Genomic DNA, 27,003 nt, shown 5'->3' on the forward strand with positions numbered 1-27,003 from the left:
CATGTTTCTACCATAAGGGAAGATTCCCGGTATTCATCAGGACCAAAGGAGATGGACGGTATGAGTCCCCTAAAAGACTCACCCTATCCTAAATCCTTATTTGACCTATGGTAAAATTGTACCAAAGGTGAAATGCTCTCAAAATTGAGGAGCAAAAAACAAAAACCTGTGGGGAGAGAAAATAAATGGGCGTCAGGCGCAAAACATTCTTACTGGCCTGTAACGTCGTGCAGATTCTCAGTGCATACATTCTGCATGCCACAGTGGTGAATGGAGACCTCTCGTAGTCGATGAGCATGGTGATATATGGTGGGTGAACGCTTATAATTAAAGCCAACAGATGATATATCAATATACATTGGGTGCGTGCTAAATCGCATGCAGTAGTAAAGGTTATCGCCAAAATTAAAGGAAGATTGTATAGTTACAGCGCAAGTCTATTATGACGCGTGATGTGATATCTCACTCGCCACTCAGTGGTAGCCATTGGTAACTATAAAGTGAAAAAGACAGACTGGACTGACAAAACACGAGTAACACAGAAGGGTTCACATATACTTCATGGCAGAGGTCAGGCTTACTAATTGAAGTTTTGTTTTGTGCTTCGTCGGGCAGGGGGTAGGTACATCACGCGGTACAACGTATTCTAAATCAAGAAATGTTGTGCCCGTGGTTAGTAACATACAAATGGAGCGGATCATTGCCGTTGTTGAGGTATGCAGTAAATGATCTGCGCGTGTCAGTGTCCACGCGGACAGACAAGGACGTTTACTTACAGTTTACTGGCGTGGCGAGTGGCCCATAACCTACTTCTACCTTCCGCTGCTCGGCTGCAAGTGCCGTGCGGTCTGGTGTAGTTAATATTAGGCAGAAGCTTCCGGGTGCAGTCACGTGGGGCCGCGTCACCGGTAGGGCGGGGTTGCGCTATGGCAAGTCGCTGGGGCCGCTCGTTGTCAAGGAGACGCGACGCTTTAGCCAAAGCGTTGCATTAAACCGAATTACTAGTCGGTGCCTCGATAAACGAGGTTGTTTGGGGTGCAAAAATACGGGGATTGCAGAGTTGTGCACTTATTTGAGGATAGAAAGTGGAACAATTACAAATAACTGCGGAGGGAAATCGGAGGCATTAAATTATGCGCAAGCATTAAAGGCTCAGTGGTCATAGCAGAGCAAGATGACTCAAGCTCCTGCCAAATGGCATAGTACAAAGGGAACGCAGTGCTCATTGGAGATAGCACGGGACTATATTTTGTGTTATAGACATCCGGCTGAGACCCCAATGATGAGACTGTGGTCATTTTGTTTTTTTTTGGGCACAGTGCCCCTGGGCATGGAGGTTCAAAGGGGATATTGGGACAGAGAACCCAGGAGTGTGGGTGAACCAAGGGGTTCTTTACGAAGATAGCTGCTCATTTTAACACAGAGGCCCATGGAATATTATCGTTCAATCCCCATTTGTGGGTCGAAAGTCTGTAAATCCAACGTTGCTCTTTCTCAAAGAGGCGAGATTGTATGTTAGGGCCTGGTTGCAATTGCTCAATCACGGTCCACCTCATGTCCACCTCATAGCGCCGAGACACCCGTACGGGTATTTGATGCGCTTTAAAAATTGCGATAAATAAATAAATAAAATAAATGTCATTAGGAGTGTGGTGGGCTGTGAGGAAATGGTCAGTCAATTTGGTAATATTTTTCTTTTTTAAACCAGGACAATTTTTAACATCACCCTTTTTTGCACTTACATTTCACAACCCGCTCCACTGTACTACAGGTGTCGAAGCACACCCTGGTGACGCTAGGCCACCAGGGTGGACCCCGATGATGAAGCATGTCACCACTAGGTGGTGAGTGAGGGTTTTTTTAGAAAAGGATTAATTTTCCAATTTTGAAAGACCTCCACCCTACACGTCGGAAAATACTCCTTCTTTTGTTTTTCCATATCCTTGTCCAGGGGAACAGGAGTATTCCTCGTCCACCTGCAGTGGGCACGAACCCTTACTCTCTCCTTTGTTTTCCCGAAGTTGATTTACTCGCCACTTGCGGCCCCAGGGTTCGTACTGTGGAAAGAGCAAGGTCCAGGTTACTGGTGGACAACTGGATCACTAACCTGGAAGGTACGCGCCCTCCCCCAGAATTGGACCCGATAAAGGCAGATGCTAACTTTGATCAGTGGCTGACCAGCTCCCTTGATGTCACTCTCCCTAAAAAGAGAGTGCTAAAGAGGGAGAAGAGAAGGGGTTCTGCCCCATGGTATACTCCCGAGTTACGTATACTGAGGAAGGGATGTAAGAAGTTGGAAAGGACCTGGAGAAAAGAATGGGGGGGTAGCTAGTCGAGCGGGGTATCGCTCAGCAATCAGGGTGTAAAAATCTGCTCTTCGTCATGCTAAAGCCCAATTCTTCGAGGAGAGAATAAAAAGTTCCTCCAATTCCTCTAGAGAGACCTTTAGAGTGGTAAAGGAACTTCTCAAGGTTCCTGAGCCTCTGGCAACTCATGACAGCCCAGGTGTGAAGTGCAAGGAGCTGGCGGACTATTTTCACATGAATATAGAGAACATACTAAGCACCCTGCCACAGCCTGTTCACAGAATAGATATGGTGAGTCAGCCAGGAGGAGCTCTTGTCCACCTGGACACCTTTGGGCCAGTATCAGTGGCCGAAGTCCTTAAGGTATTGGGTTCTATGAAGAGCGGTTCCCTTAGGGATCCTGCCCCTATGAGGTCCTTGAAACAGATTGCAACTACTATTGCGTAGCCTGTTACCGACCTATTGAATGCATCTTTTTCTCAGGGCTTGGTGCCACCGAGTTGGAAGAGAGCAGTGGTAAAGGCTCTCCTGAAGAAACCGAATCTGGATCCCTCGGATCTGACAAATTTCAGGCCCATCTCCTTGCTTCCGGGACTCGGTAATGTTGCCGAAAGGTTGGTGAACCGACAGTTGTCTGGCTTCTTGGAGTCTAATAGCCTGCTGCGAGACTCACAAACTGGATTCCGGGCAGGTCAGGGCACTGACACCGCTCTTCTGGCAGTCATTGAGGAAGCCAGGAGCATTCTGGATGTAGGAGGGTCAGTGGCAGTGATCCTCCTGGACCTCAGTGCGGCTTTCGACACTGTGAACCACCAAGTGTTGATTCAGCGACTGTCTGATGTAGGGGTGTCCGGTGTGGCTCTGAAGTGGCTCAGGTCATTTCTCAGCGGTCGGACATACCACGTTTGGGAAGGGAGTGAACGGTCAGCATCTATCCCCCTCCAGTGTGGGGTGCCACAGGGCTCCTCTCTTAGCCCGACATTATTTAATGTTTATATGGCCCCTCTGGAGGACGTGGTGGCCCCATTGGCATCAAAATCGTCAGCTATGCTGACGATACTCAGCTGGTGGTCGCTCTATCCCAACTGGGGGATAATTTCGACTTGCTGCACTCCTGCATGTCCAAAGTTCACACCTGGATGTGTGAGTCAGCCTTAAAGTTGAACGGTTCCAAAACCGAAATAATGTTGCTAGGGCATAAGATCCCCTCACTTCCATCGACTATCTGGCCTATCTGTTTGGAAGAGCTCCCGAGTTCTAAAGAGGAGATTAAGAGCTTAGAGGTCTGGTTAGAACAAGACCTCTCTTTTAGGACTCAGGCGAAAAAAACGGCAGGAGTCTGTTTTGGACTTCTCCGTTCTGCTTGCAAAATTCTGCCTCTTCTTCCTCTGACATCAAGGAAGTTGCTTATACAGGGGCTTATTACATCGAGACTCGACTATAGCAACGCTATTTTTTGGGCGGCCCCTGAAGCAATGTTTAATAAACTTCAGCAGGTCCAAAACGCTGTTGCAAGGTTGCTTACGAATGTACCAAGGACACAGTCAGCTAAACCAGCCTTAAAGGTATTACACTGGCTCCCGGTGCGGGAAAAAGTCAAATTCAAGGCGCTTTGCACTGCACATAAAATTCTTCAGGGGAGGGGACCGCCTATCCTGGGGAATCTAGCTGTGCCCTACAAGGCTAATAGAGCGTTGCGCTCTGACCAGAAACATCTGCTTCACATCCCCAGAGTGAAAAGGGCCCGCACCAGTGGGAGAAGATTTTCGGTCAACACAGCCATCCTGTGGAACGCGCTTCCCTTGAAGTTGCGCGCAGAGACCTGTACTCTGCGGTTTCGCAAACTCCTTAAAACTCATTTGTTTCCTGCATAATGGCTCTGAACCCGCCGTGTGTTAATGGTTGACGTCTGGAGAAGCGCTGGGATGCCAGAGGGTAACTACGCGCTATATAAAACTCGTAATAATAATAATAATAATAACTCTTGGACGACATCAACATATTGAAGCAGGTACTCTGTGGTTTCAGTAGTGGATGGTGGATGCCAGCCCGATGTGACAGATCGTACTGCCTGTCCCATCCAGACCTCAAAGTAGTGACAGTGTTTCACTTGGATGAGTTGAAGATCAGAGGCCTCTGGCCTCCATTGGAACAGCAGCACCATAACTTCTGTAGCTGTGCACCATACATCTGGCCCTCAGGGCCTGCTTGTCTTCCTTCATGGAAGGTTGGTCCAGGTTCTAATGCACAACAAGTTCACCATGTGAAGCAATAACAGGCGGTGCTATGTGGGGTCCCTTGTCCTCTGTTTAGAGACTCTCCGGCTCTGGCGGTGACTGGTCCCTCAAGCGTTCTCAAGGACAGAGTCACGTAGTGCATTTCTTAAACATTAGGGTAGACAAACCAGCAAGCATCCTGATGTAGATCAAAAGTGGCATCTTCCAGAGGTGCTCAGGCGTCTTTACTCAGTGGAGCGTTCATGTGGTAAATCTGTTCACTACCACTGAAAACGCTCATTGTCTGACAAAGTGAGATGCTAGTGCATTATTTGTCACTTGACTACAGTTAGAATTTGGTGAGGCCTAGGTGGATATAAGAATTTTTTTGAATTGCAAAACCATAGCATTTTAAGGTGTTACTGGTAATGTGACTGTACAATAGAGTGCATACACTTTTGTTTTCTTCGGCAAGCATTTTACATATTAACATTCTTTTTATTTCGTTGTAACAACGTCTATTATCATCATTGCCACTGAAGTTTCTCTTTTGGTCGGTGGGGTGGTGGTAATTGGGTATGTAAGAGAGCTGAAAATACAGCTCCTACCCCAGCTGTAGAAGGGCAGACGACTCGTTCTTGCGTTTTTTTTTATTGACATTTACTAGGGCGAATTCTATTTTTCTTTGCTTTTTTTAAAGCTTTATTTTTTAATTTTTTAAAGCACACTGGCCAATTCTGTATATTTCAAATTTTATATTAGACAAGCTATTTAATTGGTAATCACACTAGAACATTTTGTGATTGCTGCTATCAGTTGTGCACGTTCTAGTTTCTTTTTTCATTTAGACATTTTGATCATGAAATTAGTTCTGTTTATTTCAATTCCTATATTTTCCGTCCAGACAAGTACAGTTTGTAGTTTTAGAATGAAGACATGAGTTGCATTTAATTTAGAAATACATTTGTAATATATTCCTGCAAGTAGAAGAAAAACACAGATGTAGCTCCAATCTGGGTTAATCAAATTTGAAATGAAAAATATATGTCCCGAGAGTATTATACCATCTGGGAAGAAAATGAACTGATGCTGGAATCTTGAAAAAATAACCCCCAGGAAGTCAATTTAAAATACAATTAGTTTGAGCGTTTTCCATTGATTCTCCCCAGTAGTTTGCCTCAGTCTAAGAAACGTGGCATAACCTAGTAAGTGACGATTTTCTTTCTGCCAGATGTCTAATATGAGGTTGAATAAAATTTAGAATGTCCATCAGTGAAATTGAAACGTGCATTTCAGGACTTGTGTTTCCAGGCCCGTATTTAAGACCCCGAAGTTAAGAAGACGTATGTGTGTTAGTAATTTATTTCTTGTAGATTCTATTCCCTGGATGCTTTTCAGAAATGCCTGTTCAGAACAGAACAAAGCTTTAATCTAAAACTGAAATCTAAAACCAAGGTCCAGAAGGGCAGTACCCTTGCCAGAGTTTCATGTGGACCATGTGATATATATATATGTACATACAGTGATTCTTAGTTGAACCTCATTTACCTAGTCGGCGTTTATCATGAACTTTTGTCAAAGGCTCAGCTGAGCTTAAACTACGTTGACCACACCTAGTCGGAAAGATACAACTCAGAGCCATAGATGGTTATTAGCCATACCATTGATTTTTGTTGAACCTTTTATCCCACTCCTTTGAAAGTAATTAAATGTACTAAGTTTGCCTAAGCTTTCTGTTTTTTTCTTAAGAAATTAAGAGCCATGAAATAAAAACATGCCTGTAAATTTGCTGTATAACCCTTCCCATATGGGTTGTAGCAGGTTTACCCATTGCTACCAGTTCGCTATATAGTTGGTGTTCCTGAAAAACATGGAGCTGTTGCCACTTGGACTCCACCGTCTGCATATTTGCTCACTGTGGTTTAACTAAAAACAGTTGAATGAAGAAAGCCTGCTTTGCTTGCCATGCAACTCACCAGTGCGGGAACCAGCACCACCACCACCACCGTGAAGACGTGTATCAATAGTTTCACAGGGAAAACAAATACCTTTAAACTTGTCTTATTGTTTTTGTTATCTAGAATTAATGAACAGTTGTGCCTTTTAATTAAACGTTTAATTTCAGTTTGATTTGGGCGGGACTTCAAGTCCTTATCAAGGACTACCTTCAACCATGCAGTGTTATTTCCACCTCAGTACAGGAATAATATGTGTTCCATTTTAGAGAAACAGGAAAAAGGGGGTCCATGAGTGTGCATTGTAAAGCAAAGGCTACATTGGCACACTCTTCTTATTTCTTAACAACTTAAAGTGCCTGCATGGCACTCAGTTTAAAGTATTTATAGGCTTCAACCTGGTGTGGCCTGGTTGTAATAATTTGAGTAGTCTACCTGGCTTCTGGAGTGCTACAACCATATTTTCATTGCCTCCAGTTATGGACCATAAGGATTTAAAAATGGAAGTTTCATGTATCTAATTGATTGTTGGCCTGTGGATTCTGTAATGACTGCATATGTACAGATTTTTGCAGTGTTGTCAATAATGAGATCACACATACATTCAAACCTTGGTGTTTCTGTTGTCCTGGTACACGTCTGTGGTATAACAGCTATTAAGAGCCTTATGCCCATGTCCATTCTCCACCCGCTGCTGCAATTAAGATTGCTAAATCACATTACCTGGCATCATCCTTCTTAATTCTTCCTGTGCATCAGCCTGGTATCCAGCCATGATCAGGCTTCCCAAGTTAGGTTTTTGGGATTCCTGGAATTGGTGAACACTGAAAGGTGGGTGGTGCAATAAACTCTGAGCGCAGAAATATCCCTAGTCGCTTGAGTGAATTTCAGTTGTGAGTTACTTTATACAGCCTGCCTAAAAGTATCCCTTACCAAGTAAATATGTCTGTGGTCATTCAGCCTTAACACTACAGATTCATGAGTGTTGTGATTGTGAATTTGTTTGAAGTAAACTTGTGCCTACTGGAAAATTGCCTGCGACCAAAGACTCATTTTACGTAGCCTTTTATGTCCATATCGGATGGCAGCAAATACTGGCTTTTGCCAACCTGTGTCAAACTTTGATTGGTCATTTTGTGCCATAAGCTCTGTAGTATTTAATTTTTAACATGTTAAATTAGTATTTAGAAAATGTATATGGATGAGGAATTTCATACAATATGTCCCGGCAATTGTCGGGGGTCAGTGTTACTTAAATTGTATATGAGATCATTAGATTTGACTTCATGTAATGTATTTTGAGTTTCATTGCAAAGTTTTCTCCTTTTTACTTTTATTTTTCTCAGAAGCTGGAGTTGGACCGGTTCATGCTTTATGCTCACGGGCCTGACCTCTGCAGAGAATCGGATCTTCGGCATGCAATGGCCAACTGCTTTGAAGCGCTCCTTGGTAAAGTACATTTATTAGTTGTTATTTTCACCCTCCCATTTCCAGTTTTATAAGGATTATAGCAGTTCTGTCGAACAGGTGCCATTAGAACAAATTCTATTGACCTGCTAGCTCTTTTTTGTATTAGGGTTGTGAAAAAGACCAGTAAAGCTCTTTGTTCGAGGCATATGAGCTGTAGATTGCATACTTTTGCACGTATCGCCATCTGGTGTTGGGCTCGGATGTTTGCACTTTGTTATTGTAGAAGTGTTTGTAGTCACGCCATAGGTGACTCCTCCTCTGGTTAGTAATGCACAGCGGCATCGTCTCCATCCTTAGATTGTTTTTTCCACCATTGGGTTCGAATGTAATTTGCTGCGCTGCTCTCTGGGTCAACGTCGGTTAGATTCCCCTTCCACGCAAAAAACTCTCACTGATCGACGGTTTTGTTTTGATCGCGATCTCTCTCGACGCGTATCCTGTTCCAAAGAAATTTTCGAGTCCGGTTGTTGACGTGGGCCATTGGGCCGATCGGTGCCATCAACCAGCATATGGATAGAACTCCATTTAAAAAATGCAAGTGTAGGGTTAAATTCCAACACACTGATCTCCACAAGGTGTGCAACCTTTGTCTCTCGCCAGAACACGGGATTCAACACTGCCAGGCCTGTGACTCTTTCAGGTCTAAGAAGACCATACGTGATCACTAGGCTCGACGTCACAAAATGTCCAGATAAACAGTTTCGGCGCTGGAAGACATCTTCGAGGCAGACACCGAAAATCCGGAACCAGAGACAGAAGATGAACAGACCAGACGATTACCCCAGGTCAACATCGACGCTCCCTCCGACCCGAAAACACAAAAGGCACCGGTAACACCTTTCACCTTTTGGTCTGGGTCAACACCGAGACAAGTCTTATGAAGCCCTGCCTCCAGGTCCGGCTCCGAAGCCCACAAAAGCCTTCAGGCAGCTCGGGATCGAGCCAGCCACACCACGGGGCCGAAAAACCATCTTCGGCACCGAAACACAAAACCAAGGTCCCATCGACCTCAGAATATTCGGAACCAAAAGTAACAGACTCTTCCGCACTGAAGCAAATTCAACCCAAGTCCTCGGAGCTGAAATAAACAACTACATTCTCAGAGTCGAAAACTCCACCTAAGCAAAAGGAGACAAAAACCCCTTCTAAAGCTAAGGAAGACCAGCCAAAATACCACTCCTAGCCGAAGTCCTCGGCGCCAAAAAAAGACAGCCGATCCAATGAACTTCTCCATCCAGATTCACCGGATCCTAAGCAAAAAACACTCCATATTGATCCCATTACTGGCCACGTCACCTCCTTACCACCTAAAAAGAGAAAATTGGACACCTCTGAAACTCCTGAGATACCCTTCCAGAAAAAAGACTCCTCAACCTCACGTATGAGGCCTTTCTTTCCACCTCTACAACCAGCAAACATTATACCCTCTCCAGAACACACTCCACACTCTCCAGTGCCTCCTCTTTCACCTGCACCACAAGAGTATGATGAGGATACAGGGGGTGAGGATGAGGGAATAGACCCACATCACACAGATACCGATGATGACACACACAGTACCCCACCTCATGACTCTTGGGACAAATACAATGTCTCAGATGTTTCTGAGCTAGATGTATATCGCTCTAGACCACCCCCCAGATGATAATGTAGGATTTGTGCTGCTGATAAATAGAGCTGCACAATACCATGGCGTTCAACTCCATTCAGACCCTCTAGAGGAGGATTTTTTATTAGTCATTCTCCCAGCCACAAAAAACCACAAATACTCTCCCTATGCTCAAGGGGATGATTAAACATGCCCCTGAGGTTTTTTAAGATTTTGTCAGGGCTAGAGTGCTTAATCTTAGGATTGAGAAAAAATACAAGCCAGCTCCAAGCGATCCAGCTTACATTAAAGGTAAACTCCCTCTGGACTCATTGATAGTGGCAAATGCCCGCAAACAGGCAAATTCCCAAACCACAGGTGATGCCCCTCCACCAGACAAAGAATCAAAGCTTCTAAATACATCAGGTAAAAGGGTTGCGTCCCAGGCAACAAACTTCTGGCGCATTGCTAACTCACAAGCTTTACTTGCAAGGTATGACAGGGCTCACTATGATGAACTTAGGAAACTCATGCAACATCTTCCAGATTAGTACAAAACCAAAGCAAATGATCTCATAGAAGAGGGAAAGTTAATCACGAACACCTCAATAAAATGTGCCCTGGATGCTGCAGATACAGCATCCCGTGCAATTAATACAAGTGTGTTATTACGTTGACATGCGTGGCTGCGCATATCTGGCTTTAAGCAAGAGGTGCAGTCTACCATCCTCAATCGACCCTTAGATCAGAACACTTGTTTGGACCCACTGTGGACACATCTTTAGAAAAGATGAAAAAGGACACATATGCAGCCAAATCAATGGGGGCTCTACAAGCAACAACTAGTAGAGGTTCCTTTCGTCGCTGCTCTTATATGGGCGCCTCCAAGACCACTGGTACAGACACTTCTTCCACTTCTAAAAGCCCCACTCAAACTTCACCTAACAGAGGATATGGACGTGGTTCTAATACCTGCAACTCCCCCACCACAAAACAGTGACTTTCCTCCACTCCCCCCACACCATTCCACTCCGGTCGGGGGAAGATTATCACAGTTCCTACCTGTCTGGAATTCCATCACTACAGACAAGTGGGTAAGACAAATTATCAAGTATGGTTACTGCCTGGAACTTACTTCCACCCCACGCCACATACCTCCCAAACACTGTCCAATGTCCACAGAACATTTAACGCTTCTCAAGCAAGAGGTTCTCTCTCTCTTGCAAAAACATGCAATAGAACTGGTTCCCCTACACCAGCAAGGCACAGGGGTTTACTCCCTTTATTTCCTCATTCCCAAAAAAGACGGCTCTCTCAGGCCAATATTAGACCTCAGACCGTTAAACCTGTACATACAATCCGACCACTTCCACATGGTTACGCTACAACAGGTCCCCTCACTGCTCCAACAAGACGATTTCCTTGCCACTCTAGATCTCGAGGATGCCTACTTCCACCTTCCTATTCACCCTGCTCACAGGATATACCTACGGTTCATGGTGGACGGACAACATTACCAACTCAAAGTCCTTCCATTTGGGGTCACAACAGCACCCAGTCTTCACAAACTGTCTCGCAGTGGTAGCAGCCCATTTAAGAAGACAAGACATTCATGTGTTTCCTTTCCTAGACAAATGGCTCATAAAAGCCAATTCACTCAGCAGTTGTGTACAACAAACACAACACAATCCAGCTGCTGCACAACTTAGCATACCCCAATCCAGCCAGGATAGCCAATATGCAAGCCCTCATAACAAAATTTCAACCGCAACACTCGTCACCAGCTCGAGTGTTAATGCAGTTAATAGGGATGATGGCTTCTTGCATCTTAATTGTCCCTTACGCAAGACTCTAAATGCGTCCGCTACAAGAATGTCTAGCGCAACAGTGGAACCAAGCTCAAGGTCATCTTACAGATCTGGTGTTGGTAGACAGTCGCACATATCGCTCTCTGCAATGGTGGAACACACAAAATCTTTCCAAAGGGCGGCCTTTTTGCAGAGTTTGATATAGTGCGAACTTGACCCGCCACTGAATCGGGTATCAGAGCTCTTTACATAGCACCAGTTACGTTACATGAGGACACACATTCATTTTTGTTAGGCACGGGGAGATTAAGTGATTTGCCCAGAATCACAGGATGTTCAGCCTCGTTACCGAGACTTGAACCCAGTTTCCCAGGTCCGACGTCGAACGTCCTAGCCGTTAGGCAGACGCATCGCTCACCGGCAGGGGAGCTCAACTCTTGAACCACAACATTCAAGGTTTGGGGACCCCTCAACAAAAACTCCTCCACATCAATCGTCTGGAGTTACTAGCCATATTTCTTGCCCTAAAGTCTTTTCAGAAACATCTCCTAGGCAAAACTGTCCTCGTCCGGACGGACAACATGAAGACAATGTACTATATACAAAAACAGTGGGGGGGACACGCGCTCTCTGCAGCTTTCACGCCTAGCACAGAGCATTTGGAGATGAGCCATTCCTCAAAAAAGTATCAGAGCATCTACCTGGGATACAGAATCAAATTGCGTATCTGCTCAGTCGTCAACAACAGCATTCAGATTAACGAATGGGAACTTCATCAGCCAGTTCTTCCGTTTTTTCAAATGTGTGGCCACCCAGACATAGATCTGTTTGCCACACATTTAAACACAAAATGCCCAAACTTCACCACAAGGCATCCACACCCATTGTCCAAAGGCAATGCGATATGGATGAACTGGTCAGGCAGATTTGGGTACGCTTTTCCGCCTCTCCCGCTCATTCCGTTACTGGTGCGCAAACTCACTCAACAGTCTCTCACAATGGTCCTGGTTGCTCCAACAAGGGCCCGACACACCATGGTTCACGATACTGCTAGAACTCAGTAGTTCAGCACCTCTCCCCAAAGCTTCTCACACAGAACCATGGAGAGGTTAGACATTCAGAAGCAGCTCAACTGAACCTAGCAATCTGGCTCCTGAAGTCTTAGAGTTTGGTTACCTCAATCTCCCATCTGACTGTATGAACTTCATTAAAGAAGCTAGACGTCTTACCATTAGTGCATGCTTTGCAGCTAAATGGAAAAGATTTAATATTTACTGCAATGACAACACTATCAATCCACTAGATGCTTCAACTCAAAAAATGATCTGTTATCTCCTGCATCTACAAAGATGTCATCTGGCATACGGATGTATGACGGTACGACGCGGGCTATTACCACGCGTACCGTTACAATGCGTGTTTCCACGACTTGCGCTGTAGGGTGCGGACTTAGGAATAGTTGAATTTACTATTCCAACACCAGTCCCTGTGGATAGTAGGGAAGGTGTTGGAATAGTGAATTAACTATTCCTTGTCCTTGAGCGCCCTCCAGCGCAAGTCGTGGTTACAACTTGCGTTGTAAGAGACGCGTCGTAATGGTAGCGCGGGGTAACATCCGCGTCGTAAAGGATGTTCCCCCTGGCATACACATCTTTACGATTACATCTTGCTGCTATAGCGGCTTAGTTACAAAACAGACAACACTTATCATTGTTTAGGGTACCTCCCATCAAAGCAATCATGGAAGGCCTTAAAAGAAAAATTCCTCCCAGAATTCCACCCTCTCCAGTATGGAATTTAAACGTTGTCCTTACTAGCCTCATCGGTCCCCCATTTGAACCTTTACATAAATGTGAATTGCAATTCCTCACATGGAAACTGTCTTTCCTTGTGGCCATCACATATCTCAGAAGAGTATGTGAACTTCAGGTATTAACCATACAAGAACCATTTTTGCAAATACATCACAATAAAGTGGTTCTTAGGACAAACCCTAAATTCTTACCTAAAGTAGTTTCAGCTTTCCACCTTAACCAGTTTGTTGAGCTCCCAGTATTTTTTCCTCAACCAGACTCAGTAGCTGAACGGACTCTTCATACACTTGACGTCAAAAGAGCCATTCTTTATTACATTGAAAGGACAAAAAGTTTCAGGAAAAATAAACAGCTTTTTGTAGCTTTCTCACCACCACCTAAGGGCAATCCTATATCAAAAGCTGGAATTTTGCCAGGTGGATCGTTAAATGCATTCAAATATGCTACCAAAAAGCAAAACGTACCTTATCCATTCCCCCTAAAGCGCATTCCACACGCAAAATAGGGGCATCCATGGCATTCTTAGGAAACATCCCCGTGGGTGACATTTGCAAAGCCGCAACATGGTCTACACCGCACACTTTCACAAAACACTACTGTGTAGATGTGCAGGAAAAAACAATAAGCCAGTGTGGGCCAGGCTGTACTAAGAACAATTTTTCAAACTACTACAACACATACAGGTAGCTACCGCTAACAGGGGATCTGCTGTATAGTCTATGCAAAAGTATGCGATCTACAGCTCATTTGCCTCGAACGGAAAATGCTACTTACCAGTATGCATCTGTTCTTGGCATGTAGAGCTGTAGATCCGCATACGCGCACCCTCCTCCCCTGACACCTGTATGTGTTGCAGTACTATCTTACTTAGATACATTACACATGGACAGTTTTCTATTTCTAACGAACTCCATCATCACCCTTCGTGGCAAAACAATCTAAGGATGGAGTCAATGCCCATGCGCACTATGAACCAGAGGAGGAGTCACCTTTCTCGTGTCTACAAACAGTTCTACAATAACAAATTGCAAACATTCAAGCCCAACACCAGATGGCGATCTATGCAAAAGTATGCGGATCTACAGCTCTACATGCCAAAAACGGATGTATACTGGTAAGTAGCATTTTCCTTTTGTACTAGGGTAATGAAAAACATCTGTAAGCTTGCACTTTGGCAACGCTTGTTGAAGCAGAGTCCATACTTCTCTGTCCAAGACCACTGAGCATGCTGCTTTAACTACTGCATCAGTTTAAAAGTGGAGTACTCCACAGTAGCATGCTGAGAGGCAAACTTGAACACCAATGTAATAAAAGCAGTATCTGACTGAGAATATTTATTAAACCTGTCAGTAAGTGGGTCTGTAGTTATGGAAAGGAGTTGAGTAAAGCAAGTGAACCATAATACTGGTGAAATAGCCAGAGCAGACTAATGCAAAAGTCAAGCAGGCCACCCTCTTCTTAGTAAACACTCTAGGGGGGCTGAGCTTGGCTGATTGACTAAAGGATCTGTTTCGAAAGATTGGTCAGTGAGTCGGGGAGGCAGCAAGTTGAATCAGTAAAAATTGTAACCACAGGCGAATATTGGGCGAAGAACACATCTTAACATAGGAGATGCTAACTACTTTAAAATATGTGTGCATTGTGAATATCATTAAAAGAAAAGGTTGCATTGACACTATTAAATTATTGGGAAGCAATTGTCAAAACAGTCTAAAATTAAAATAGGCTATTGTCTCCAGTGCATGGTAAAATAAGAACGAATAGCTATTTGCTTTGCAAGAAAAGTTCTGGGAACCTGGCCCACGATATCCGCATTGTTGCAGTGAGCCATTTTTTCAGATGTGCAATTTAAATAGTCTCGACTCTTAACCTAGTTTTAATGAAGGCCCCAAGTGTGCTGCATTTAATGCTCGGTTGTTAGTTGGCAAAAGGATTACATCATATCCCTATAGCAGTTGGAAGTTACACTTAACGCCGCTAGGCTTGACTGCAGCATCAGTTATGATTTTTTTTAACTATGCTGGAATAGTGCCAATCTAGCTAATTTGTAGCAGAGCTCTTCAAATGTTAGAATAGAAAATCACAAACTAGAACATGAACATTGCCATGTTGTGGATAGAATAGAAAGTAAAGTTTAAATGTATACTTGGTAAAGGTGAGCTCCCAAGTCTTCTTAGGATCCGGCTACATTTGGATTCAGTTTGAGTTGAAGTAGGCGGCTCCAGATTATTAGTGCTAGAGAAAACAACTCATTCTGAAATTTGGATTTTTTTTGCTTTAAAAATATATATATATTGAAGAGGCACAACTTGTCCTGCTAACTTTTCTTTTCCCTACTGTTACGTTTATTTTTCAGGTACTTTGGCAGGGTGAGCTATAGAGTTTTATATCTGACCCATGCCATTTTAGGTTCATTCTGGCTTCAAGAGGAGGTCACTACAGAATGAGGCTGATGTGTTCGGATTTTCTTCTTCTTTTTTTTTTTCTGAAGTCAACTACCGCATGTAGTATGGGTTTTGGTGTCAGTGCTCAAAAAGCACTGGCTACTTCTCTTGATCTATTATAATTCCATCTATTTTCCGAGGGCAGCAGGTGATTCACCTTCAAATTATCAACGTCATCTCCTGCCCTAGAAAAACCGTCTCTTCTATCCCTTTGCAGTCTGGCCCCTACACCTGAAGAATGCTAAGCCGAAACTGGCATTTGAAATGTTACTTATTTCGCCTGTGCCATCAATATATAGAGAACAAACTGTATAGACAGATATGTTCCTAATAGAACATTAAAGCATGACCGTTATTGGTTTTCATTTTTTTTCTTTCAAAGCATGTTTTTTAGTTATTTTTTTCCCAATATGTATAACATTTTTTTTATTTATTCACCAGGGGCAGTCTACCTGGAGGGCGGCTTGATCGAAGCTCGTAAATTATTTGGACGATTGCTTTTTAATGATCAGGTTTGTATATTTTATTTTACTGGAATTCTCGTAGTTGCTTTACTGTCTTGTAGTGACTGCTTTCCAGTCATTATTGCCCCCTAAGCGAGCAATAAAATGGAAGGAATGACTGTTTGAAAAGTTGCACAATCATTCCAATCTGTTGTCAAAGTTTTCATGATGTATTTCCTCATCTGTGCTAGCCTAAACATGTTTGAAGTTTGTGATCACACACAACATTTTAGACAAAAGCTTTTTCAAATGTGTCACGAACATTCTTTGTCCTGATAAGCACGGTAGATTGTCTGACTTTTTAACACGTCTAAATATGATCTTATTGTTTCTTTTCCACAGTGTTGATTGTGCTACAGTATGCAGTGTTTTTTTTTTCGAAATCCTGTCTGGTCTTTTTAGGTCGAGCCTTGGCAGCGTATTCACTGCTTTGCGAGGCATGCTGTATTAGAGTATGCACTTGGAACTCTGCCCATTTTTTCATTGGTTTGTGTCTTTGTCCTTTGTGAATGCTGGCTTCTGATTCGGTAATCGGCTTGTTAGTCCCTCCTTGGTACCGCCTTGTCTTCATTTGTAACCTCTCATGAGGACTGGCCCTTTTACTTCTGTCTGTGTGTAGTCTGTAAGCACTATTTTCTTTAATGGATTTTGCCCTACTCTAGGCACAATGTGCTTTTCTTACATTCAGCACGCTATTCGCGATTTCACTTTCCAAGCAGCTGGGACAATGGCGGCTGCTTCTTTCGAATGCCATAGGTCTCGCATTTAGGAGAGTTTGAGCTATTGGCATTGTAAATGACAATAGCTTAAACTCTTGCAAATGCGAGATCTATTGCTTTACAAATATTTTGTTTTCAATTGTTTCCAAGTGCCCCATGCCGCGCTTGCACTTAATAGAGGCCATGCCCCTTTCTTTAGAAGTAGCTCGTCTAAAGAAAGGAGCCTGGCATTTATTAAGTGCAAGTGCGGCATGGGGCGCTTGGGAACAATATTTGCAATTCAATAGGTCTCGCATTTGTGAGAATTTAAGCTATTGACATTTGCAGAATATCGCAGTCTTGTAAATGCAAGACCTATTGCATTACAAATGCTTGTTATATTAGTTTGCAAACAAAGTGGTGTGAGAATTGTATGTTACTTTCGATATAGTGTCACTTTGCCTTGGAAATAGGATCTTCTGTTCCTTCTACGTTGCTTCCTGGAAAGATTAAAATTTGTGGGTGGTTTGCAAATCGCCACTATCTGATTCTCAATGTAACATGAAGGTGCTCTACATTTTTTCTGGTCACAGTTAAGCTAACTGATGCAAACTTTCTTGTTAAATTATTTTTTTTGTTGTTGTACAGTTTATTCACGATAAAAAGTATTTGATAAATTGTTTCTCATTACGAAATGGAGTTTTGCAAGTCTCGTGTATTGACATATAGTGGCACAGTACCTTGTATTGATCTTTTAAGAAGACAGCAGGAGGGGGGTGACAGAATTTAAAGACCAGTGACATCACATGCTTATTACATTCTCCCCTTACCCTTGATAAATGGTCATTCCCCCAAGTCTTCACATTGCTTTTCATCTCCTTCATTGCGAGCAGGTCAGTTCTCTGTGCGACCCTCCCTCGCTCCCCACCCCACCTTGCAGTAGGTTGTATCGGACAACCTTCCTTGACTGTTTATCCAGCCTGCCTTCCTCCCTGATTCGCATTGATTTATGTTGCATCACTTCCATCATTCCCCCGTGCGCTCCTGGATGTGTCCCGTGCTCTTCTTCTGGCTTAATACTTAGGATACTCATCTAGCCACCCGTGTTCTGTATTCACCTACTCTTCATCAGACTAATCTGAGAAGTCAACACAAGCTCCCTAGACCGTCTGCAAAAGTTTATACATTTGCATATAACTTGCAATGAAACATTTTTATTCCAGCGCTCTGGCTGTACCCAGTTTGTTATGGAAGTCACAATGAAATACACTGGAGGGAGGTTATGATTTCTCTTTAAGCCCTCCTCATCGCAGACCTTCCCTGCATCAAAGGCCCCCCATGCCTTACAGATCCTGGAAAGCAGCACTCAGGCAGAAAGTAAGACATTGGTATTATGTAGTTGCACAGGCGGAGGACCCCAAAAGTTGTGCAGAGAAGTTGGGGCTATGCGCTCGATTTTTCTGAGTTCTTGGAGTGTTAGTCCTCTTGAGGAGAAGCCATTCAATTTAGCAAACGGCTACTAGAGGGACTTCGTCTAATTTGTGTATGTGCAGCACAGATTGAGGTTCAAGATTCTAAGCTTGGACAATATATCTAAGAATGCAGGGAGGTTATCCTTAGTAATGATTCACAGTAACAATCCTACATTCATTTCCCACAGTTCTGTGGGGCAGATGCTAGGATTTGCACGCTTCGGAATTTCCAATTCGAATAGCTAAACTCGAAGACAAACCCTTATTAAACTAAAGAAATTAAAATGTGAGTCTTTTGGTAATGGTAGTTGTAATGTCCCACCAGCTCTTTTCAAATGCAAATATGCAAGTAGACTGTGTATTATCTGCTCTTAATGACTGTATTGCAAACATTCTGATGGATTGCTGCAACAGCTGTACTGAACAGGACTTACAGGCAATCATGTGACCGAAAGAAGGATGACTACTGTAAAGAAAATATGTAGAAACCAGTTGGTGTCTCTCCAGTTCCTGGATATAGTAATATGCTTAGCCCAGGGTAAATTAGGGTTGGATAATTTTTTTTCGGGGGGGGGGGGGGGGGGGGGGGGAATAGTCATAGTATGAGCACCTGAAAGCAGTGACTAGTTTGTTGCACACCACTGAATATTTATGATGGCAAAACATATTCCATTCATTGTTAAAGATCACATTGTTGCAAGTCCCTGGCTGAGGAGGGAGTGAAATAGGCAGGATGGCATAGTGTTTTATTCAGATGTACTTATCAGTTAACTCTGTCAAAACCACAGTTACTCATTATAATTTTTTGTAGGTTGTCACATTCCACTTTAAAAAGCACAGGTGTAGTGTTTCTTGATGCTGTTCTTGTACCAACATACATTTGGGAAATCTGAACTTGGATTTTCAAGAATGGCCAAGGATGGTGGAGCGAGTGGGAGAGTTAAAAGAAAAGGCTATGGTTTGGTAAAATGAATAAATAAATCCAGTATTCGTAAAGCGCGAACAATTACCCCTAAGAGTGTCAAGGCGCTGGGAGCCGTCGGTATGATTAAGCGAGCTATTTCCCAGAGTCACATGGTGTTGGGCTATCCTGCTGCCGGCACCGGGGATTGAACCGTGAACCCCGTGTTCTGGAGTCAGCCGCCCTGGCCGTTGCGCCGCACCTCTTCCCTCCGTAACAAAAGGAAGAGTAGAAAACTGAAAAGTACGAAACAATAATTGAAGATTTACAGAGAACTGAATGTAGACAAATGGAACCAAAAGTAGCTCAAAACTAATAGTGTTTATATTGGGAGACTGGCATCATGCGTAGTTTTTGGGAACTTTAGATTGAGATATTTTGGATTAGCGGTTTTTACGTTTTTTTTTCTTTCACTAAGAGGTTTTATTCCTTTTTTTTAACAAAAACTTAAGAATAAACCTGTTTACCAAAAAGGCAGCAAATTTGCACCGATAAAATTCACAAATATTGGCAGTGGAAGGCTTGGAAAACTGCATCCTTCTCATGTTTCCAGGCTTTCTACTGGCAATCAAACACACAAAAAATGACGGGACAAATGCTTGCAAATAGTCTAACCACTGGCAATACTTCAGATTAGCATTCAAATCATAATTTTTTACAAAGCAACAAGGGAACAGCCAACCTATACAAAAACAAGTTTTTGTGATGCACCTCCCTCTTTGTACAATCTCCCTCCTTATTTGAACCAAAAACAGAGCCTTATGCTCACACTGTGTGCAACTCCACTGCCCCTGCCGTTCCACTGGGGCGGTTAGAACAACCAAAATACACTTCACCAACTGTAGGTTGCACCACCCTATTAAGAAGTCCAAAAAGAATAACTATACAAATATCCATCCAATGTTGAAAGTAGTAAAAGTGGTTTATTCGCGTTTCGTTCTATTTGAAGAACTTCATCAGTGCTGTAAAACACATTTAAAAACACATGTATAATACAATGTAGTGAAATACATATACATAAATACACTCATAGTTAGTTAATTATGCACCTACAATTGATAACATTGCTAAAAACAGGAGAGCTTGGCGTGTTGTGAGAGAGTGGGAATACTCCCACTCTTCATACTTAACCCCCATAAACGGTTCACATTTGTTAACTAAGTTAACACCAATCACTTTTGTTCATTGCACACTGCTTGTGACTAGCCAAATTCTTGCTTGTTAGGAATATCACAATAATTGCTTAAATGTCCGCTAGAACCTGGTCCTTTATATGACTCCATCCTTACAAACTAAATGATTCTTGATAACATTATAACCTAATAATTGAACATACTCCATCTCAAGATAGGAGAATTGGACATCACATATAGACATTTGGAAAAGGAGATAAACATTTGGACTAGAAAAAAGCACAATTTCCTAGTCCCCCAAACAAAATATAACAATCAAATCCTTGTAGATATAATGTAATCCTCATATTGCAAATTAAACCTGCATTGTATACAGAAACATAGTTACACCTACCAGGTCAAATCTTTGTTTCCAAGTTTCAACCCGAGCAAACGAAAGTGGTCATCCAGTGTGTAACACTAATTATTCACCGCGACTTACCACCTCAGTTATATATTTTTTTAAATTATTGCTACACTATACCAAAGTGTATCTATAGCTTCAACGATTTGATTATTGTTTGCTTATATTTTACAAGTATAGTTGACATAATGTGTCTCTGCCTGCTATCATCATAACTGAGATGGTAAGTCTCGGTAAATAATTAGTGTAACACACTGGATGACCACTTTCGTTTGCTCGGGTTGAAACTTGGAAACAAAGATTTGACCTGGTAGGTGTAAACTATGTTTCTGTTTACAATGGAGGGTTAATTTGCAATATGAGGATTACATTATATCTACAAGGATTTGATTGTTATATTCTCTTTGGGGGTCTAGGAAATTGTGTTTTTTTCTAGTCCAAATGTTTATCCTTTTCCAAATGTCTATATGTGATGTCCAATTCTCCTAACTTGAGATGGAGTATGCTCAACTATTAGGTTATAAAGTTATCAAGAATCATTTAGTTTGTAAGGATGGATTCATATAAAGGACCAGGTTTTAGGTGACATTTAAGCAATTATTGTATCTGAAAGAAACAGATTAGTATTCGATTCCTTACCTTAGAATATCCCAAGGCGTCAGACTGGATCCGGAAATGTTTGCATAGCAGTACCCTTGCACGTCGGTAGGCGTCACCTGCGGCTCTGCGTCAGTCGTCGGCGCCGTGATGACGTCGTCGGAGTACTTAGACGCCGCCTCCGCGTGCTGACGTCAGTTCTTCTTTTTTCTGCGCCAGCAACGCAGATCTGGAAAAAGTGGTACCGTAGTCATTTTTTTACTATACTTTTTTGATCCCTTTTGATCATTCTTCGAGTCTTCGACTCCGAACGGTGCCGATATGGATGCCTGGTTTTAAACCTTGTGAGGATTGTGACCGGCTGATGTCGGTTACCGACCCTCACCGTCGGTGTCTCCACTGTCTCGGCGTCGACCACGACGACAAGACCTGTTCCGACTGCCGGGCCCTGACTTCGAAAGCTAGGCAGGAGCAGTCCCGCAAGCGGCTCGAACTCCGGCAGTCGGCCCCGCGCCTCGAGAGGTCCCGGTCCGGACAGAGGTCGAGGGAACGGTCGCGGGGTCGGAGCCATCATAGCTCCGGGAGTCGACATCACCCCTCTGGGTCGAAGTCGTCAGGTAAGCACAAGAAGTCAGAGACGTCATCGCTCTTCCAATTCCCCCCGACGCTCGCGTGACGCGGCCGGGGTTCGGGTGACACCGCCCGCGCGGCTCCGCCGGAGTCGCGGGCGTCGCGTCTGGCTCCATACCCTCCGGTCCCTGGGCCACACGCGACGTCGGAGGAGATCGAGCGGTTCCTCATGGCCATGAGGTCCCTCGCTCCTCCGGCGGCCTCCGCGGCGCCTTCGGGCCCAGCGGACCCGTCTGGGGGCCCTAGCGGGTCGGGGGCTTCGGCCCCAACGCCATCGGGTGCTTCGGCCCCAACACCATCGGGTGCTTCGGCCCTGGCGCTGCAGGCCCCCGTTGGATCCGGTTCCGGATCCGGGTCGTCGCCGGTTGACGTCACGACCTCTCCGGCGCCGGCCCCTCAGGTGTCACCTCCGGCGCAGTCCTCGGGCGGCGCTGTCCCCGATGCCTCCCTCAATCCGGTTCCGGCGCCGGAACGGCGCCGCTTTCTACGCCGTTTGGAGAATTCTACATCAACGAACCGGCCCCATCATATGACCCCCCTGAATTTCAGGAGATGGGTGACGAGGAGGATTGGGAGGGGTCTGAGGACCTTCTGACACGGGAGTGTCAGTCCCAGGAGGACTGGATAGGTGGACTTGGGGATGCCAGTGGTCTGGATACCTCACCAGGCACTTGTTTTGTCCCACCTCCTACCGTGGCTACGGAGGAGGGGGGCAACCTACAGTGTGGTGCTGACGCGGGCGGCCAAGGCTTTGGGCCTTGAACTCCCCGTCGCGGCCGTGAGGACTAACCTCCTCACTGAGGTCCTTAAACCGCAGTCAAGCTCGGCTGAGCCTCTGCTGCCGTTTAATGAGGCCTTGACCAACGTTCTTTTGGGCACTTGGTCCAGGCCCGCTACAGGTTCATCTGTAGATAGCCGGTTCACCGCCACTGCCCGGCCCCGGGCGACCCTTGTTTCCTGTCCACCCACCCCACCCCAAGAGCCTGGTAATTCAGGCCTCGAATTCCCAGACCGCATTTCCGTCACCTCCGCCTGACAGGGAATCCAAGAGGTACGAGCAATACGGCAAGAAGGTATTCTCCTCCCTGAGTCTGGGACTGCGGTTTTCCAACATCGCGTGCCCCTTGGGCCGTTACACCCACTCTCTGTGGGATAAGGTTGCGGACGTGCTGCCAGAATGCCCGTTGGAGGTACGTGCTAAACTCGGCCAAGCCCTTGTGGAAGGCCGAGATGCGGCACGTTATTCTATCCGGTGTGGACTGGATACCACCGACTCACTGGGCAGAGCGATGGCAACGACGGTGGCGATTCGTCGCCACGCCTGGTTGAGATCTGGCAAATTTTCGGCCGATGTCCAGAATACACTCATGGACATGCCATTCGATGGCCGTCGCCTCTTTGGCGACAAGGCAGACCATGCGCTTGAGCGCTTTAAGGACTCCAGGGCTACGGCCAGGTCCTTGGGCCTCTCGGCCCAGCGCCAGCAAACGGGTGCCTTTCGCTCCTTTCGTGGCCAAGGAAGGGGCGCCCCCACACGTGCCGCCAGCCACGCACCGCAGACTAACATCCAGCACGGTGGCGGCCGTGGAAACCGCCGTGGAGGCGGTCGGGGACAACGGCGAGGTCAGTCCACACCTTCCCCCACAGCATCCGCCTCAAAACCCTCCTAGTCCGTGCTTTCAGGCCCATGTGACGCCAGTGGGGGGGCAGGGTTCGCCATCACCTCTCCCACTGGCGCACTGTCACTTCGGACAGGTGGGTGCTGCAAATCGTCCGAAGGGGCTACTCCCTCCCCTTCGAGGCGACCCCTCCAGCCATGCCACCGCAATACCACTGCGTGTCGGGGATCATTTGTGACTTCTGCAGGAGGAAGTATGGCCCTCTTGGCCAAGGGGGCCATCGAGCGCGTTCCTTGGCCAGAAGTAGGATGTGGTTGCTACTCCCACTACTTTCTGGTACCAATGAAGGGCAAAGGGGTCCTACGCCCTATCTTGGACCTACGGAACGTCAACGGCTTCCTCTGGAAGGAGAAGTTCAAAATGCTGACACTGGCTCAGGTCTTAGCTGCCCTGGACCCAGGAGACTGGATGGTAGCATTGGACTTGCAGGACGGTTATTTTCACATTCCCTTCCTGCCAGCCCACCGGCGTTACCTGCGGTTCACGGTAGGCCACGAGCACTTTCAGTTTTCCGTGCTCCCCTTCGGCCTTACCAGCGCCCCACGGGTGTTCACGAAGGTGATGGCGGTGGTCGCAGCTCATCTGCGCAGGTTAAGGGTTTCAGTCTTCCCCTACCTCGACGACTGGTTGTTGAAGGCGGGCTCGCCCCAGACAGTCGTCAGCCACCTCCAGACAACGGCAGACCTCCTGTATCAGCTGGGGTTTTCCATCAATATGCCGAAGTCACACCTGTGTCCCTCTCAGAAGCTCCTCTTCATCGGAGCGGTTCTCGACTCGGCGCAGTTTCGGGTTTATCCTCCCGAACAGCGGGTTCGGGACATTCAGGCTCTGATTCCACTCTTTCAGCCTTTGTCCCGGGTCTCGGTCAGGTTGACGCTGCGGCTTCTGGGGCTGATGGCCTCCTGCATCCTTCTGGTGCATCACGCCCGGTGGCGGATGCGGGCTCTGGAGTGGGACCTGAAGTTTCAGTGGGCCCAGCATCAGGGCAACCTCTCCGACCATGTCCTGATCTCCGAGGGCACTGCCAGACAGCTGGAATGGTGGCTCACGGACCGCGATTGGGTCAGCGGCAGATCCCTCTCCCTTCCCCAACCGAGCACGTAGTTGTGACGGACGCGTCCCTCCAGGGCTGGGGAGGCCACATGGGAGAGGCGGAGATCAGAGGCCTCTGGTCTCCGGCGGAGTCCCGGCTCCATATCAACCTTTTGGAGCTGCGGGCGATTCATCTAGCACTGAAGGCATTCCTCCCCTCTGTCCGGGGGAGTGTAGTGCAGGTGTTCACGGACAACACCACCGCCATGTGGTACTGCAACAAACAGGGCGGGGTGAGGTCGTGGACCCTTTGCCAGGAGGCCCTGTGCCTCTGGCAGTGGCTGGAACATCAGGGCGTGTCCCTGGTGGTTCAACACCTGGCAGGTTCTCTGAACGCCAGGGCGGACGAACTCAGCCGTCGTTGCATGATGAATCACGAATGGCGTCTGAACTCAGACGTGGCCCAAGGCCTCTTTCAGCAGTGGGGAGAGCCTTGGTTAGATCTATGCGCTACCGAAGAGAACGCGCAAAGTCATCAGTTCTGCGCGTTGGAATTTCCAAGGCGGCACTCGCTCGGAGACGCTTTTCGTCGCGAGTGGAGTTGTCGTCTGTTGTACGCCTTTCCGCCTATACCACGTCTGCCCAGAGTGCTGAAGAAGACCAAAAGCGACCGGGCCCAAGTCATCCTTGTGGCTCCGGACTGGGCACGAAGGTACTGGTATCCAGAGCTACTCAGTATGTCAGTCGATCCCCTGGTTCGTCTGCCTCTTCAGGAGGACTTTCTGTCGCAGCAGCAGGGGACGGTCCTCCACCCGAACCTGTCCAGTCTCCACCTCCATGCTTTGAGATTGAGCGGCGATAGTTGAGGCTATTTGACTTGTGTCCTGAAGTCTGTGACATCATTCTGGCAGCCAGGCGTCCCTCTACAAAGTCGGTATCCGCCTGCAGGTGAAACAAATTTGTGGTATGGTGCACAGCAAAGGCTGTGGATCCTCTTTCTGCCCCTCTTTCTGAGGTTCTTCTCTTCCTTCTTTCTCTTGCCCGGCAGGGCTCTGTTCTGGGCACTATCAAGGGCTACCTTTCTGCCCTTTCAGCCTTTCTGAGGCTGCCTGATCAACCTTCTTTGTTCAAGTCCCCTATTGTAACTCGCTTCCTGAAGGGCATCACACACATGTTCCCTCCTGTTCCGTTTGTGATGCCTCAGTGGGACTTGAACCTTGTTCTTACATTTCTGATGTGCGCTCCCTTTGAGCCACTTCGCAACTGTCCTCTTCGCCTTCTTACCCTGAAGACTGCTTTCCTGGTTGCTGTCACCTCTGCCAGGAGAGTGAGTGAGCTCCAGGCTCTTTCATGTACACCCCCTTTCCTTTCTGTCCATCCGGACAAGGTTGTGTTGCGGACTAAGCCATCTTTCCTGACCAAGGTTGTCACGGCCTTCCACATCGGGCAGTCCATCACCTTGCCCACCTTCTTTCCGCCACCGCATCCCTCTAAAGAGGAAGAGCGGCTACACCGTCTGGACCCAAAACGTGCGATTTCATTCTGTTTGGATCGCACACGCCACTTTCGGGTGGATGACCAACTCTTTGTTGGTTATGTGGGCGCTAAGAAAGGTCGGATGGTGCACAAGAGCACCATCTCTCGGTGGGTCGTCTTGTGTATCAAGGCTTGTTACTCCTTGGCTAAGAAGGAGCCTCCTGTTGGGCTGAGGGCCCATTCCACTCGGGCCACGGCGGCTACTACTGCCCTGGGCCGGGGAGTCCCCTTGCATGACATTTGTCAGGCAGCTATGTGGGCCTTGCTGCACACGTTTGCGAGACACAACTGCCTGGACAGCCAAGTCCGGAGGGCTGGCTTCTTTGGCCGTTCCGTCCTCCAGGACTTTCTGGTGTGATTATTGGTTCGCAGACTCACCACCGGGGTTGGTATTGCTGGGGTATCTAGTCTAAGGTAAGGAATCTAATACTAACCTGTTTCTTTAAGATGAACAAGTTACTTACCTTCGGTAATGATATATCTGTAAGAAACAATAGTTAGTATTAGATTCCTTACCGACCCACCCATCCTCCCCGTTCTGCGAACCGATATCTAGGATTAAGGTCATCCCCTTTCAGGGCCCTAGTTTCAATGGCACCAGTGTTGGTTTTTAACATGGCTCTGCGTTTCTGGCGCGGAGAAGCTGTGTCTAAGAACTGACGTCAGCACGCGGAGGCGGCGTCTAAGTACTCCCGACGACGTCATCACGGCGCCCACGACGCCGACGACTGACGCGGAGCCGCAGACGACGCCTACCG

General features: G+C 46.1%; 1 protein-coding gene across 2 annotated transcripts in view; it reads left to right on the top strand.

The window, feature by feature from the left end:
* DROSHA (drosha ribonuclease III) overlaps positions 1 to 27,003 on the top strand; it is a 669,472-nt gene that overhangs the window by 539,768 nt on the left and 102,701 nt on the right. For both annotated transcript variants that reach the window (XM_078687959.1, XM_078687960.1), the window contains exons 22-23: positions 7,824 to 7,926; positions 16,043 to 16,113. In XM_078687959.1, the coding sequence (XP_078544085.1) occupies positions 7,824 to 7,926; positions 16,043 to 16,113 (174 nt within the window). The remainder of the gene's footprint in view (positions 1 to 7,823; positions 7,927 to 16,042; positions 16,114 to 27,003) is intronic.

Source organism: Lissotriton helveticus, chromosome 4_1 (assembly GCF_964261635.1).
Source record: "Lissotriton helveticus chromosome 4_1, aLisHel1.1, whole genome shotgun sequence".
In the NCBI taxonomy this organism is placed as follows: Eukaryota; Metazoa; Chordata; class Amphibia; order Caudata; family Salamandridae; genus Lissotriton; species Lissotriton helveticus.